A 13083-nucleotide genomic window follows, 5' to 3' on the forward strand; every position below is an offset into this window, starting at 1 on the left:
GAGATAACAAAAGAATTAGATAAAACTAACAATTATCCATTCTTACAAAAGCAAGTTATATACCCAATATCAGGCAGCTTTGCAATACTTATAATAAGTATCATAGTAATAATATTATGGCGAGCCCACAAAAATTGTAAACGTACACCACGCGTAGAATAAAAGAAAATTGTAAACAGAGTCTCACATACAGTCTCAAATAGAAAACGTCACTACCCTTCCGTTTTCTCCTCCGAAAGGGGAGGGATGTCGTAACTCGAAATCGAATAACGTAATTACCTTTTTTTTGTAACGGAGGTGAAATGCCTTTATGCATACCCCGCCTCGATGAGGTTCGAGGCGGGGCTATGTGGGACTAACCCCCAGCCTAAACAAACGGCCGGGGGACTACCCACTAAAACCCCTCCGGGTGGTCTAAGCCCGGACGTTAAAGAAGGCCTCTCCGGAAACTGGCTGTAGCACTACCTCGGAGAGGCCTTCCGCCTGCGAGCCTGTCGCTAGGGGGGAGCATTGTTCTCCCCCCCAGAGTCCCCATTGTCTTGGGGACTCCCATTCACGTTGGTGAGAGGGGGGCCACCAACCCTCTCTTCCACTTCCCGCCGATGGCGTTGCGGGGATGACGTGGCCGGGCCCGGGTACTCCACCCGGGTCGCCGGCCACCAGGCCCGGGTACCCCACCCGGGTCGCCGGCCACCGGGCCCGCACTGGTTGCGGGCCCTGCGCGTTGGCAGGGGGAGTTGGCATGGACCGGAGCCAATAGGCCCCCGGTCCCCCCCCCCCCCGCCCGCGTCACCCCGTTGGGGGGTGGTCTCGTAAGCCGCAGGGGACAATTGTCCCCGCGCCCAGCAACCCCCCCACCCACCGTTGGGACCTCCTGGCGCGGCGTTGTGTCGCCGCGCCTCTGCGGCCGGATGACGTGGAGGGTCGGCGGGTCCCGCCCGAAGGCGCTCCCCGCACACCTCTCCCGCCCCCAGCCGCTCCATCTTGCAGAGGGACTCCCCGGCGGACGCCGGGGATTCTCCCTTTCTCTCTCGGCCCCCTCCTTCCGCGACATGATTGCTTCGCAGAAGAAGGAGACCGCCTTCCAAGATCCCTCGCTCTCGAGCATTGCCGCAATGATGCCCGAGAGCGAGAGGTCGCCACTCCCCCCCCAGTTGTTGCACGAAGACACGGCGCTCGTCCGCCCATGCTGGGCAGAACTCTAAAGTGTGTTGCGCCGTGTCCTCGTCCTCCCCGCAGTGGTGGCAGCGCGCGTCCACTTCGCGACCGATACGGCACAGGTAAGAGCCAAAACATCCATGGCCCGTAAAAATACCTGTGCCATACGGTATGACATCTCGCCGCCCGCCCTTTCCGCCCATTTGATTAGGCGGGGGCGGACGGCCTCGACGACGCGTGCCCGCGAGTTATCACGGGGGTTGGAGAGATCCTCCAACCATCTCTCCAGCATGCGCCGCCGAGCCTGGAGCCTAACGGCAGCCCTGACCCGCGGGATCAGAACTACGCCGAGCCCACCGAGCTCTTTTGTACGCCTGTACACCTCTGTGTGCATTAAAGCGTACAACTCGATGGGCGGCAATCCCGCAAGCACTGAGGCCGCCGTGTGCGACACCGTCCGGTAACCGCGGATCACCCTGATGACCACCCGCCGGAATATGCGGCGCAGCAACATCTTGCCGCGCCGGCTTGCCATCAGGGCGCCCGCCCATACCGGTGACCCATAAAGGGCCACTGCGCGGACGGTCATCGCATATAGGCGGCGCACCTTCCCGTCCGGACCCCCCAAGTTGGGCAGGAGGCGGCTCAGAGAGTGAACCACTGCCTCTACCCTGGGGGCCAGACGTTGGAAGTGCCCGTTGAAGCTCCAGGTGTTGTCCAGGTAGAGACCCAGATACTTCAATTGGGTCCCCACCCGGACAGAGGTGCCATCCACCACGACATAGGCCGCATCCGGGGGGGCTCCGTGCATATGGTTCCGCTTCCCCCGGCGGAGGAAGAGCGCCTCAGATTTATGAGGCGCCACCTCCAGGCCCATGCCGTGGATTGCGCGGACGACGCACGCTACCGCCATGTTGACCGCTCCAACGGCTTCCCCCCAGCTATCCCCCCCGGCCAGCACTAAAGTGTCATCGGCATAGCCGACGACGCTACAACCCGACCACTCTGCCCTCCTCCATAATGGACTCCGCGAGGGATCTGACGCGGAAGATCGCATCGATTGTTGATCTTCCCTCGCGCAATCCAAATTGATCCTGGTGGAGATCCATTCCCTCCCGGGACAGATGCCGGACGAGGCGGTCTACCAGCAAGCGTTCCAACAACTTGCCCGCCTCGTCCAGCAGGCAAATTGGCCGGTAGACGGAAGGGGAATTCCCAGGCCTGCCCACCTTGGGGATGAGGACCAATTTGGCCCTTACCCAAGCTGGGGGGGGGGGACCCTGCCTGAGGCAGCCCGTGGAGAGCCGCCTCAAGCGCTCGGACAGGTGGGCCAAGGCAATGACCCAGACTCGGCCGGGGATACCGTCGGGGCCCGGGGGCCTATTGCCCCGTAGCCCCAATCGGCGGATTACCCCGGCCATTTCGTCCTCTGTCACCTCCAGGTCCTCTCGGAAGCACCCATACGCCGTGGCCGTCCTCTCGGCGTCGTTACGACGCCGAGCCCGGGTGAAACGGCGTCTGGCGGCTATCGAGGATCGCCGTAATTTGGCGATCTCCTCGCATCACCAGTATGCCGCCCTGCGCGGGCGGGGGTTGGTCCGGGGCATCGCGAAATCACACGCGTCGCGTAATGCGCCCCGGAACCAATCTACCTCTTCCTGAATTCCCCGCCCTTCACCTCCAGGGCACGGCCAGTCGGCCGCGAGGACGGCCGCGATTAGCCTGTCCGAGTTTAGCCTCTTTAGGGCCCATCTCCGTGGCTGGGCATCTCCCCGGCCCTGGGAGCGGCTGAGCACCCCATGGGCGGGTGGCGGTAAGGACCACCTCAATATAGAGGTGTTCCGAGAGCGTTTCGCACTCCGTCGCCACCCGCCAACTGCTAACCATCTGCGCGGCGGCAGGAGTAGACCAGGATAAATCCGGGACCGACTGACACCGCACGAGGGTGCTCCTCGACTCCGTGTTCAGCAAACACAGGCCGAGTGCCGCCGTCCAATCCTGCAGGGCCTCGCCCCTGGCGTTCATAGTCCGGAAACCCCAACGCGTAGACTTCGCGTTGAAGTCCCCAGCCACCAACACGGGACGGGGAAAAGAGACGGAACGTGACCTCATATTATCTGCCTCTCACTCTACTCGTGCGGTTACCCCTTCCACTGCCATCAACAGTCCATTCTATATGTCGATGTAAATAATACTCACAGCCAGTACACAGAACTTGTAATGTAGCTGCTGGCAGATCTGTTAATAAATTCCTTCCAATCAATGACTATGGGTGCTTTCCAGCTACGGAACACAGTGATACACTATGTGACACAGTGTTATACAATGTCGACTTATAGCTGGAACTCTGTTCCGATGTATATACTCAATATGTGTGTATATCAACGATTTGAGCAGCTATAAAGAAGATCAACGATTTGTAATAATAATTTAAACTCGCAGAAGATATTTTCGCTGTAAAAGTTAGTATTTTTTTTCAAAAATTTTTTATGAGTTATTAATTTATTTATCAGATATGTAGAGAAGAGATCAAATTATGTAAATTAAGTATAATATAGTTACAATTTTATCTTATTAACAAAATTTATAAGTTTAATTAATCAATTGAGCGACGACACAGTCGAACACATCATTCTAGCTGTGTACGATTGTGTGACCCCCATTACGTGTGGGGAAGATGAGGGCTCCATATTCGACCGATCCGCGCACCAAGGCTTTGAATATGCCAAGCAGGGTCCTCGGGTCCGCCCCCCACCAAACCCCGCTCAATGCCTTCAGAATATTAGCTAGTTTCCCGCACCTCTCCGCCAAATAGCGAACGTGCTACTGTCCTCCCAATGAGTGGTCCAGCAAAACTGCGAGAAATCTGTGCGAACGTGAAGAGTTGATAGTAATACCGTCGAGGGTTATTGCAAAATTAAGAGAAGAAATCCTCTTTCTGCTGAAGACGATGAGCGCTGACTTGGCAGGAGACACCGACAGGCCCCTAGAAAGCAGAAATTGTGAGATTGTTCGCCGTTCTCTCCAAAGCCCTGAGCGAGTCCCGAACGTCCGGGGATCTCGCATATATGGCTATATCGTCCGCGAATTGGACCATCTGGCACCGGCCCGAAAGATGTTGGCTACATTTTGAGACGTAAAGGTTGAATAGAAGAGGGCTCAAAATCGATCCCTGCGGGACGCCCCTGATCGATGTGTAAACCGAGGAGATCTCACCATTATTCACAAATTGGATATTTCTTTGATTTATGAGTTGGTAGATAAACCAACAGACTTTGGGAGGAAGTCCCATACCTATGAGATCCTCGATTAAAATGTTTGGCACAACGTTGTCGAATGCTCCATGTATGTCTAGAAACAGACAGGCCGTGGATTGTCTAGATACAAAGCGGTTGTAAATCTCCGTGGTCAATATGCCCAGGTTATCCTGGCACGACTTTCTCTTACGGAAACCAAACTGGGTGGAGGGAAGAAGTCCCGAGGATTCGATCCACCATTGAAGGCGCGTCAGGATCATCCTCTCCAAAATCTTCAGCAGACAAGATGTGAGCGAGATAGGGCGCAGCTTCCCCGGTGTGGATTTGGGGATAAGGAAGACAAGAGAATGGTGCCACGAGGGAGGAAACAGTCCCCCATTCAAGAGCTCATTAAATATGTCCAGGAGGATCAGCAGATACTCCTCAGGCAGGGCCGAAATTATGCCATAATCAATCTGATATATACCCGAAAAGGAACGCCTCTTGGCATCGCAGATCGCCGACAAAAGTTCCTCATATGTGAAAGGGAACTCGAACATATTACAGCCATGTGTCGAGGGAAAATCGTCGAGCGAGAAAAATTTTTTGTGTACAGAAGATGGAGGATACATGGAGTCCATTGAATTTCGTATATTGTCCGAGATCAGGCAGTTGGAGAAAGAGGGAGGGGAAGCGATACCCAGATGGCGATTCTTGAACCGCTTTATTACCTTCCAAATTGATCTAGTTTCCACCGAAGTCGTCAATCCGATTCTGTTTCGGTGTGCATCGAATTTAACGTACTGTTTTCACTGGAAGTAGAATAGAAGCGAGGAAGATTGATATTTCAGTAGAGCCAACTTAACTTTTGCTTGTGAATGTAAATAAACATAATCCTTGACAAATTTCTCATTTATTTTAAATTTTGATAATTAATACGAACAAACGGTAACTGTTACGAACATCAACATATAGACTATATATCGACTATATATTGATGGTTACGAAATAATGAAAAGTAAAGGTTGACATCATCTACTTTCAAGCGTTTCCATTGTCTAGATTTCGTGTCAATTCGCTGCCACTCCAACAAAGCTTGTAGATCGGAGTGAGAGTGAAATGAACGCAGTCAGTCGTATTTCCATCGACTTAAATTTAGTCCTACGCCGCACTAGATGCGAATTAATACTTCGGTGGAAACTAGACCAGTGTCGCCTAGAAGTAATGTCTTAAGATGCTAATACGGCTCTGTGATTGGTTTAGGACATCTTAAGATTGTGCTTAAGACGGTCTTAGGGCCACCACACAAGCTCTTCCGTAACGCGTTACGTTACGTTAAGTACTAACCGTAAACTTAGATTCGTCCGTAACCTTAAACTTCAGTCAACGCACAGAGAAAAACGTAACCATAACAAAACAAAGATAACGTAGCAAAAGAGTGATCAATGCGTCGTTATATATAAGGTAAGTATATGACATATTTTATTGTAAAAAAGTTTTGTAAATGATTAATTTGATAAATTAATACTCTTATTCATATTTATAACTTTGTTGGAGTAGTTCATTTTCGCAGGTATTGTTAAAATATAACCTCTTATTTTCAAATAACCATACCACTATCTGGGTTTTTTATTTTCGATATTATGTTCATTATTAATTTACATATAATCTAATTACTCATACATATTACTCTAATTTTATTTCAGATAGTTTAACGTTGCATAAAAAATTTGAGATAAAAATAAAGTAGTCCAAAATGCAAAACATGCATCAAAAGCTGTTATTACTTTTATTATTATACATAACAATTTTAATAAAAATTAAGTTAAAACAATAAAGAAAGAATAAGAGATGGGTCAACAGAAGATGGTACGTAAGGCCAATTAATCAGAATAGATTGCATCAAGGGGAGTACCATAATTTATTTAAAGAGCTCATAGAATCTGAGGACAGACATATGTTCTTTGAATACAGCAGAATGTCAATGTTGCAATTTAACAAATTATTACATTCTGTACAACCTCGCCTTATTAAAAGGAGCAAGCGAGCTCTCATTCCAGAAGAAAGGCTCGTTATTGCTCTGAGGTGATTTGTATTTATTTATGTCAGTATGACTAAATTTACTTGTGTTTGGATATTGTAAATGTACTTTTAATAATTCTATTGCTTTACAGATATCTTGTGACCGGGAATTTGATAAATTCAATTGCATTTTCTTTTCGAGTCGGTCAATCCACAGTAAGGAATATAATAAAAGAAATCTGCACTGTAATTTCTGATATTTTGACTCCATTGTATCTGAGAGGTCCAACAGAAGAAGAGTGGAAATCGATTCTTGATGGATATTGGAATACATGGCAAATGCCTAATTGCTTTGGGGCAGTAGATGGCAAACATATTAAATTAAAATGTCCACCAAACTCTCAGGCAGTTGCTATTTTAATTACAAAAAATATTTCAGTATTGTACTGATGGCTATTTGTGATCATGCATATAGATTTAAATTAGTAGACACAGGAGCCTATGGAGGAAACAGCGATGGTGGTATATTTGATGCTTCAGCTATTGGAAAAAATTTGAAGAAAGGCCAGTTAAATTTGCCGAAAGATAATGCCAAACTTCCTGGTAGCAATATCAGTATACCAGGATTCTTCATTGGAGACGCTGCCTTTCCACTTACAACAAGAATAATGAAACCTTATTGTGGTTCAAATTTGACGATTGCTCAAGGAATTTTTAATTATAGACACTCTAGAGCGAGACGCACAATTGAAAGTTCTTTTGGCATTCTAGCTAATCGCTGGCAAGTTTTTCATAAATCTATTTGTATGTTGCCAGAAACAGCGGACAAAATAACATTAGCATCTGTGTGTCTACACAATTTTTTAATGTATGAAGAACAAAAAGACGGTACGATGGAAGAGTATAGCCAAGAAATTCATAGCGACAGCATGTATTGGTCACCTGTAATAGTTGATGCTGAGCAAGGTAACACACAAATGGCAATCACTCAACAAGATGCTTTGTGTGAATATTTCGCTTCTCCAGTAGGAGAGGTAGACTTTCAATATGATTATGTACATAGGGGTATATATCGAGAATAAGTCAGCATCCACTATGAAAGCTTAATTTTCATGCTATATTCATTAATTCGCTCTCCTCCTCTGTAGTCGCTGTTGACCTTTTACTCTCTTCTTTCCTTCCTCTCTCTCTCTCTCCTTTCTCTCCATAGTCTTAATTCATTCCTTATTCACTTCCTCTACCTGCTCCTTCATCCGCTTCTCCATGTTCTCCGTCTTCTTCTTCCTTCAGTCTCTCCTCCTCTTTCTCCGTTCTTCTCTTCCCCCTTTGCCTTCCGTTTCCGTGTTCAACCGCCATGTGCTTGTTCCACTTCCTTTTATCTGCGCCATCTCAAATCATGCGTCTTCCCTCTTCGCTCTTTGTCTCCTTGTCCCGTTACACTGCTCTGCCTTATCCGCTTCTACTCTCTTTTTTACCGGCCGTCTTTCCGTCGCTTCCCACGTGACTCTCCTCTTCCCTCTCTTTCCATTTTCTCTCTCTTTCCTCCATCTTCCTAACCTCCAAACCGCTCCAACCTTTGCATCCTTCCTCTATCCCGATCCTTTACTCCACATATCTCCCTTCATTCACCTTGATGCACCTCCTCCTGCTTCTCACTTTTGTCCCTTCCGATCTCTCTCACTTCTCCCTATCCCGTCTTTTCCTCCTCTTCCCCACAAGCATATTTTTTCCCTGTCCACACTTTCCCATCGGAAACGGAAGTCCTCGTGACATATCAACTATTGACGTCATTTTTTAATCTTATGAGACCTAACTTTAGGACGTCTAATTGATTATTTTGTGACCAAAATTTACTGTCATTTTGCTACTTGGAATCGAGACCTTTTAAATGTTTAAATCCATTTAAATGTACCATTTTATATAAATGTCTAGAAACTGCTCGATTTCTGCTGTCAATCTGCCGTCAGATTGCGCGCAGGCTCTGCGTGATTTCTGCTGCCAATCTGCTCACATTACTCGACAAAACCTGAGCTTAATGTGGTCACAGATGGCTATGGTTTTGGCATGGAATTCTGATTAAATTTGTTGCCAATCTGCGAGCATGCTGCTAGCATTTTGATATCTGGGTTATTAATTTAAATTAACATTTATAGAGATTAACATTGATATTTTATTAAGAATCCAAGATAACATACATGTATAAATAACATCCTAAAAACATATTATTTTGGTTGTCTTTAAGTTTTGTTATCATGGATATTTTGATGTTTTTTTGTACAATAATTCAATTATGAAAAGAAACAAGCATAATCCACTTACTGACATCAGATAAAACGATGATGCAAAAAAATATTCTCATTAAAGCATTGATGGTTACAATAACGGCACCTTACTGTGTATCTGTGTAATAAATCATAATTTTTTCGTTTATTATTAAATATAATAAAACATTATAATAATACAGTTTTATTGAAAAATAAACATTTTATAGCAGTCTAATTAAATACGTTACAGATTACACTAGCAAAAATAACATTTAACATTTTTTATATTAAGATTACAACAATTCAACATGTTTTAATTTTGTTGGCTTTGACGCGTTTCAATAAAAAAAAAAATACTTGTAATCTGCCTCTTAAACATTTACATCTTTAACGCAAACTTTAAGTACATCTTTGGTTAAACTGGAACATTGAATAAATTAAAAAAGATCGATCTATTACTCATAAATAAATACATATATATCTATCAATATGTAAAAACAAAATGAAATAGTAAAAAAATGTATAATTAAATTAAAGGAACATTTCAAAATTTGAAAGGAAATAAACATCTTATTACAATAACTGATCGAATGGTGTAGTGAGGACTTGAAATATTTTGTTTCGCTTTGTACTGCGTTCTGGCTCTTCCATTGCTTGTAAGGAAAAACCAACGAATTCTGCAAAAGCTTGTTCTGCAGATTTAGAACCAACGTTTCCATGTGTTGTTGAATCCGATTGTAGCTGAGTACAAATATTAATAGCTGCATTAGTTAGATCACGTAAAGTGGTATCAATTGCACTTTCAGTATCTGGTACAATAATAATTTCTTTATTTATCGTGTCTGACGATTCTTCATTCCAAATATATGAACTATACTGATGATCCATGTTTTGCAGTTTGGACTACTTTATTTTTATCTCAAATTTTTTATGTAACGTTAAACTATCTGAAATAAAATTAGAGTAATATGTATGAGTAATTAGATTATATGTAAATTAATAATGAACATAATATCGAAAATAAAAAATCCAGATAGTGGTATGGTTATTTGAAAATAAGAGGTTATATTTTAACAATACCTGCGAAAATGAACTACTCCAACAAAGTTATAAATATGAATAAGAGTATTAATTTATCAAATTAATCATTAACAAAACTTTTTTACAATAAAATATGTCATATACTTACCTCATATATAACGACGCTTTGATCACTCTTTTGCTACGTTACCTTTGTTTTGTTACGGTTACGTTTTTCTCTGTGCGTTGACTGAAGTTTAAGGTTACGGACGAATCTAAGTTTACGGTTAGTACTTAACGTAACGTAAAGCCCGAATCACACTAGCGGCTCGCGGTTGCGATTGCGATTGCCTCAGCCAATCAGAAAGCACCAATTGCAAGTATGATTGGAGCGTAGCAAATCACAATCACAAACGCAATCACAATCGCAGCCGCGAGCCGCTGGTGTGATTCGGGCTTAACGCGTTACGGAAGAGCTTGTGCGGTGGCCCTAATTAAGAAATTTATTAATTCACAAACGTAAAGGATGGTTTATGCAGGCCGTAACCGTATACTGGTAATTTAAAGGCCGTTATCTTATGCCGTAAATTTTGATGCTCTGGTTTATAATGGTTTGCTGCATAGACATAGTATATCTAGACCGAGCGTTTGCCTTTATTTAAGGAGTGGGGGGTAAAGATGCACGTAGAAAAGGACATACTCTGTTTCGTGCCCCTTGCGTTCTCTCTCGCTCGCACAGAGCATAGCGCTTTTGAAATATAATTATTATAAATATAGTGACACCGATCCTTTTGATATTTTTTATTGAAATGGATTCTGATAAAATAATTGTGAGTACGATGTTTATAACAATCCTTGGCTTAATTTATTATGCAGCTAACATAATACCAAAGACATACAGAAGAAAACGTCGTTGGGGTGTACGCCCAATAAATAGAAAAAGAATAATGAAAGAACATTTTCATAATTTATTATATGACATGAAGAGAGTTGATAAAGAACACTTTGCAAAATATACGAGGATGTCACCCGAATGTTTATATGCATTATTGAATCTTATTCAACATAAATTAGTCAAGACAAACAATAAGTCCTGAACACAGACTTAGTATTACATTATTGTACGTGTACAAGTATTAGAAATTCTAATAGATTATCATTATTTTATATATAATAAAGTCAAAATTTAAAAATAATAACATTATATAATAATATTACATAAATTATTATTTCAGTTATCTGGCACAAGGCTGCAGTATGCAGGTAGTAGAGCATTCTGCAGTTTTTGTTACGCTCGCGATTGGTTCCCTTCTCGTTCCGCGTCACGCTAATTCGCGTTTCCGCGCTTCATGTAATGGCACCCTAACGGTTCCGGCATAAGTTAACAGTTACGGCTTATATAAACCAGCCTTAACATTGGTATATTTGTAAATCACAAACGATTTCCTATCAATTACAGTTATCAGTTATCACAAAATCTGTTTGTTACTAAAAAGTTCCGGCTAACATCATGACCAAACTAAAATTTCTAATTACAAAAAACCTAATTTGCCACAAACGTTAAAAACAGACTCACAATCAATCACAAACGATTTACAAACGAAATACATTCAGAAAAATTAAAAATAATCATATTTAATAATTTCTTCCGGCTAGCTTCATGTAGGTCTAACGGTATTATGTTTTGTACACATAACCTTTGCGAGCCGAATATAAATATTTCCGAATTGCAAGTGTGTCTGTCAGTAGCTGTCAAATATAGTAGTAATATATCATATTATTATTTCTAATCTATCATTAGGTTATTATATTATTATATTATTTCTAATATTATTAAGTTTATATATCATTAAGTTTATTTGCTTATTAATTGTAGATCTAATATTAATGTACGAGTCGTCCTCATACAGTTGAAGCTGTACTTGTGAGGAACATAATTGGAAAAAAATACTGCAAAATTACAAATTAATAATGAACACAGAAAACATAAATAACAGTACGCAAACGTGCTACGAATTTTTCGGAAACCGAAAAAATAAGATTAATAAATTTAGTGTCTCATTATAAAGATATTTAATAGAAAATAAAAGATCAGATACGGTAACTTCTAAAGAGAAGGACAAATATTGGAAAATAATAGAACAAATTTTTAATAGTACATCGTCTTCAACTGAATTTCGAAGTAAATGCGAAGGGTCAATAATAATTGTTCCATAGGAGATATAGGTTTGTTTCTTAAAAGAATATGTTTGTATTAATTTTATATTTGTAATAAGAAATACTTGAAAAAAAAATTTAAATAACTTACTTATTAGTCAAAAATTCTAATTCATCTCAAATATTTTTTAATACTAACAAGACTAATGCTTTATTCAGTCGAAATCGCATTTTAAATTCAACGTCATCTAGTTCCTCAAAATTATTAACACGTTGTTTAAATCTTCTTTCTCTTCTGATTAATAATTCTTCGATATCTTCGTCATCTGAAGATGACAATATCAAGTTACGTGCTATATTTGAAATTATAGGAAATGCTAGTTATATTTCTTAACCACAGTTCAATTACTTCTAAACGGCCAAAATTGGCCGTTCAATATAAACTCAGTTTATATATATTTAAACTTGAAGCAAATAGTTGGTAGAAACCAATATTCAAGTTAACTTAGGTTAATCGAATATCACTAAAAATTATCTTTTTAAGGGCCAATTTCACCAAGTCCGGTTAGATGAACCGACGGTTAAAATTAGCAGGGTTCCAACTGAAATGATAAGAATGCTTGGTTTTCCTTCACCTCTATTTTCTGTTGACCACCCTGCTAATTTTAACCGTCGGTTAATCTAACCGGATTTGGTGAAATTGGCCCTAAAGATTGGAATTTGACTAATCAGAACAAAAGGGACTAAAATTTCTTTGTCCTGATTAGAGTCCTATATAATCAGAAAAACGATAATGACGTTCCGCTTGCTGATTGGCTGACCGCCATGGGCCCGTTCCACTTAACGATCGCAATGCTCACCGTATCATTTCATCTTTGTTGTTCATCGAAAATTAAACAAAGACAGATGATGCGAGCGTTGCGGTCGTTAAGTGGAACGCGCCCTATGTTGGTCCCATAGTGAATCTTACATGCAAACTAACCGCAACTGGCCTACCGCAAGTGAGAAAAAAGTATATTTGTAATGTTATTTTCTAAAAAAAAAACATTTTAAATATCTCTGAGACATTTTTAAGACATTTTAGATTATACATGGACAGCTGCGGGCCCAACGTGGCGATCATGGGAAGCATGGAGGGGGTAACGATGTCGCTTCTTTGATTATGGGCCCGTTCCACTTAAAGCCCGAATTACACTAGCGGCTCGCGGCTGCGATTGCGATTGCGT

At 42.3% G+C, this 13083-nt stretch overlaps 1 protein-coding gene across 1 annotated transcript; it reads right to left on the bottom strand.

Annotated features, from left to right (window-relative positions):
* Nucleotides 1-1201: 1201 nt before the first annotated feature.
* Nucleotides 1202-2071, bottom strand: LOC115243073. Its single transcript, XM_029819749.1, has one exon. It carries the CDS (start codon nt 2069-2071, stop codon nt 1202-1204), a length of 870 nt encoding a protein of 289 aa, XP_029675609.1.
* Between the last annotated feature and the right edge of the window lie 11012 nt (nt 2072-13083).

Source organism: Formica exsecta, unplaced genomic scaffold, assembly GCF_003651465.1.
Source record: "Formica exsecta isolate Colony F162 unplaced genomic scaffold, ASM365146v1 scaffold688, whole genome shotgun sequence".
Lineage (NCBI taxonomy): Eukaryota > Metazoa > Arthropoda > Insecta > Hymenoptera > Formicidae > Formica > Formica exsecta.

Coding starts and splice junctions, on each gene's coding strand:
- LOC115243073 (XM_029819749.1), bottom strand. CDS start 2,071: ATGGCGGTAGCGTGCGTCGTCCGCGCAATCCACGGCATGGGCCTGGAG.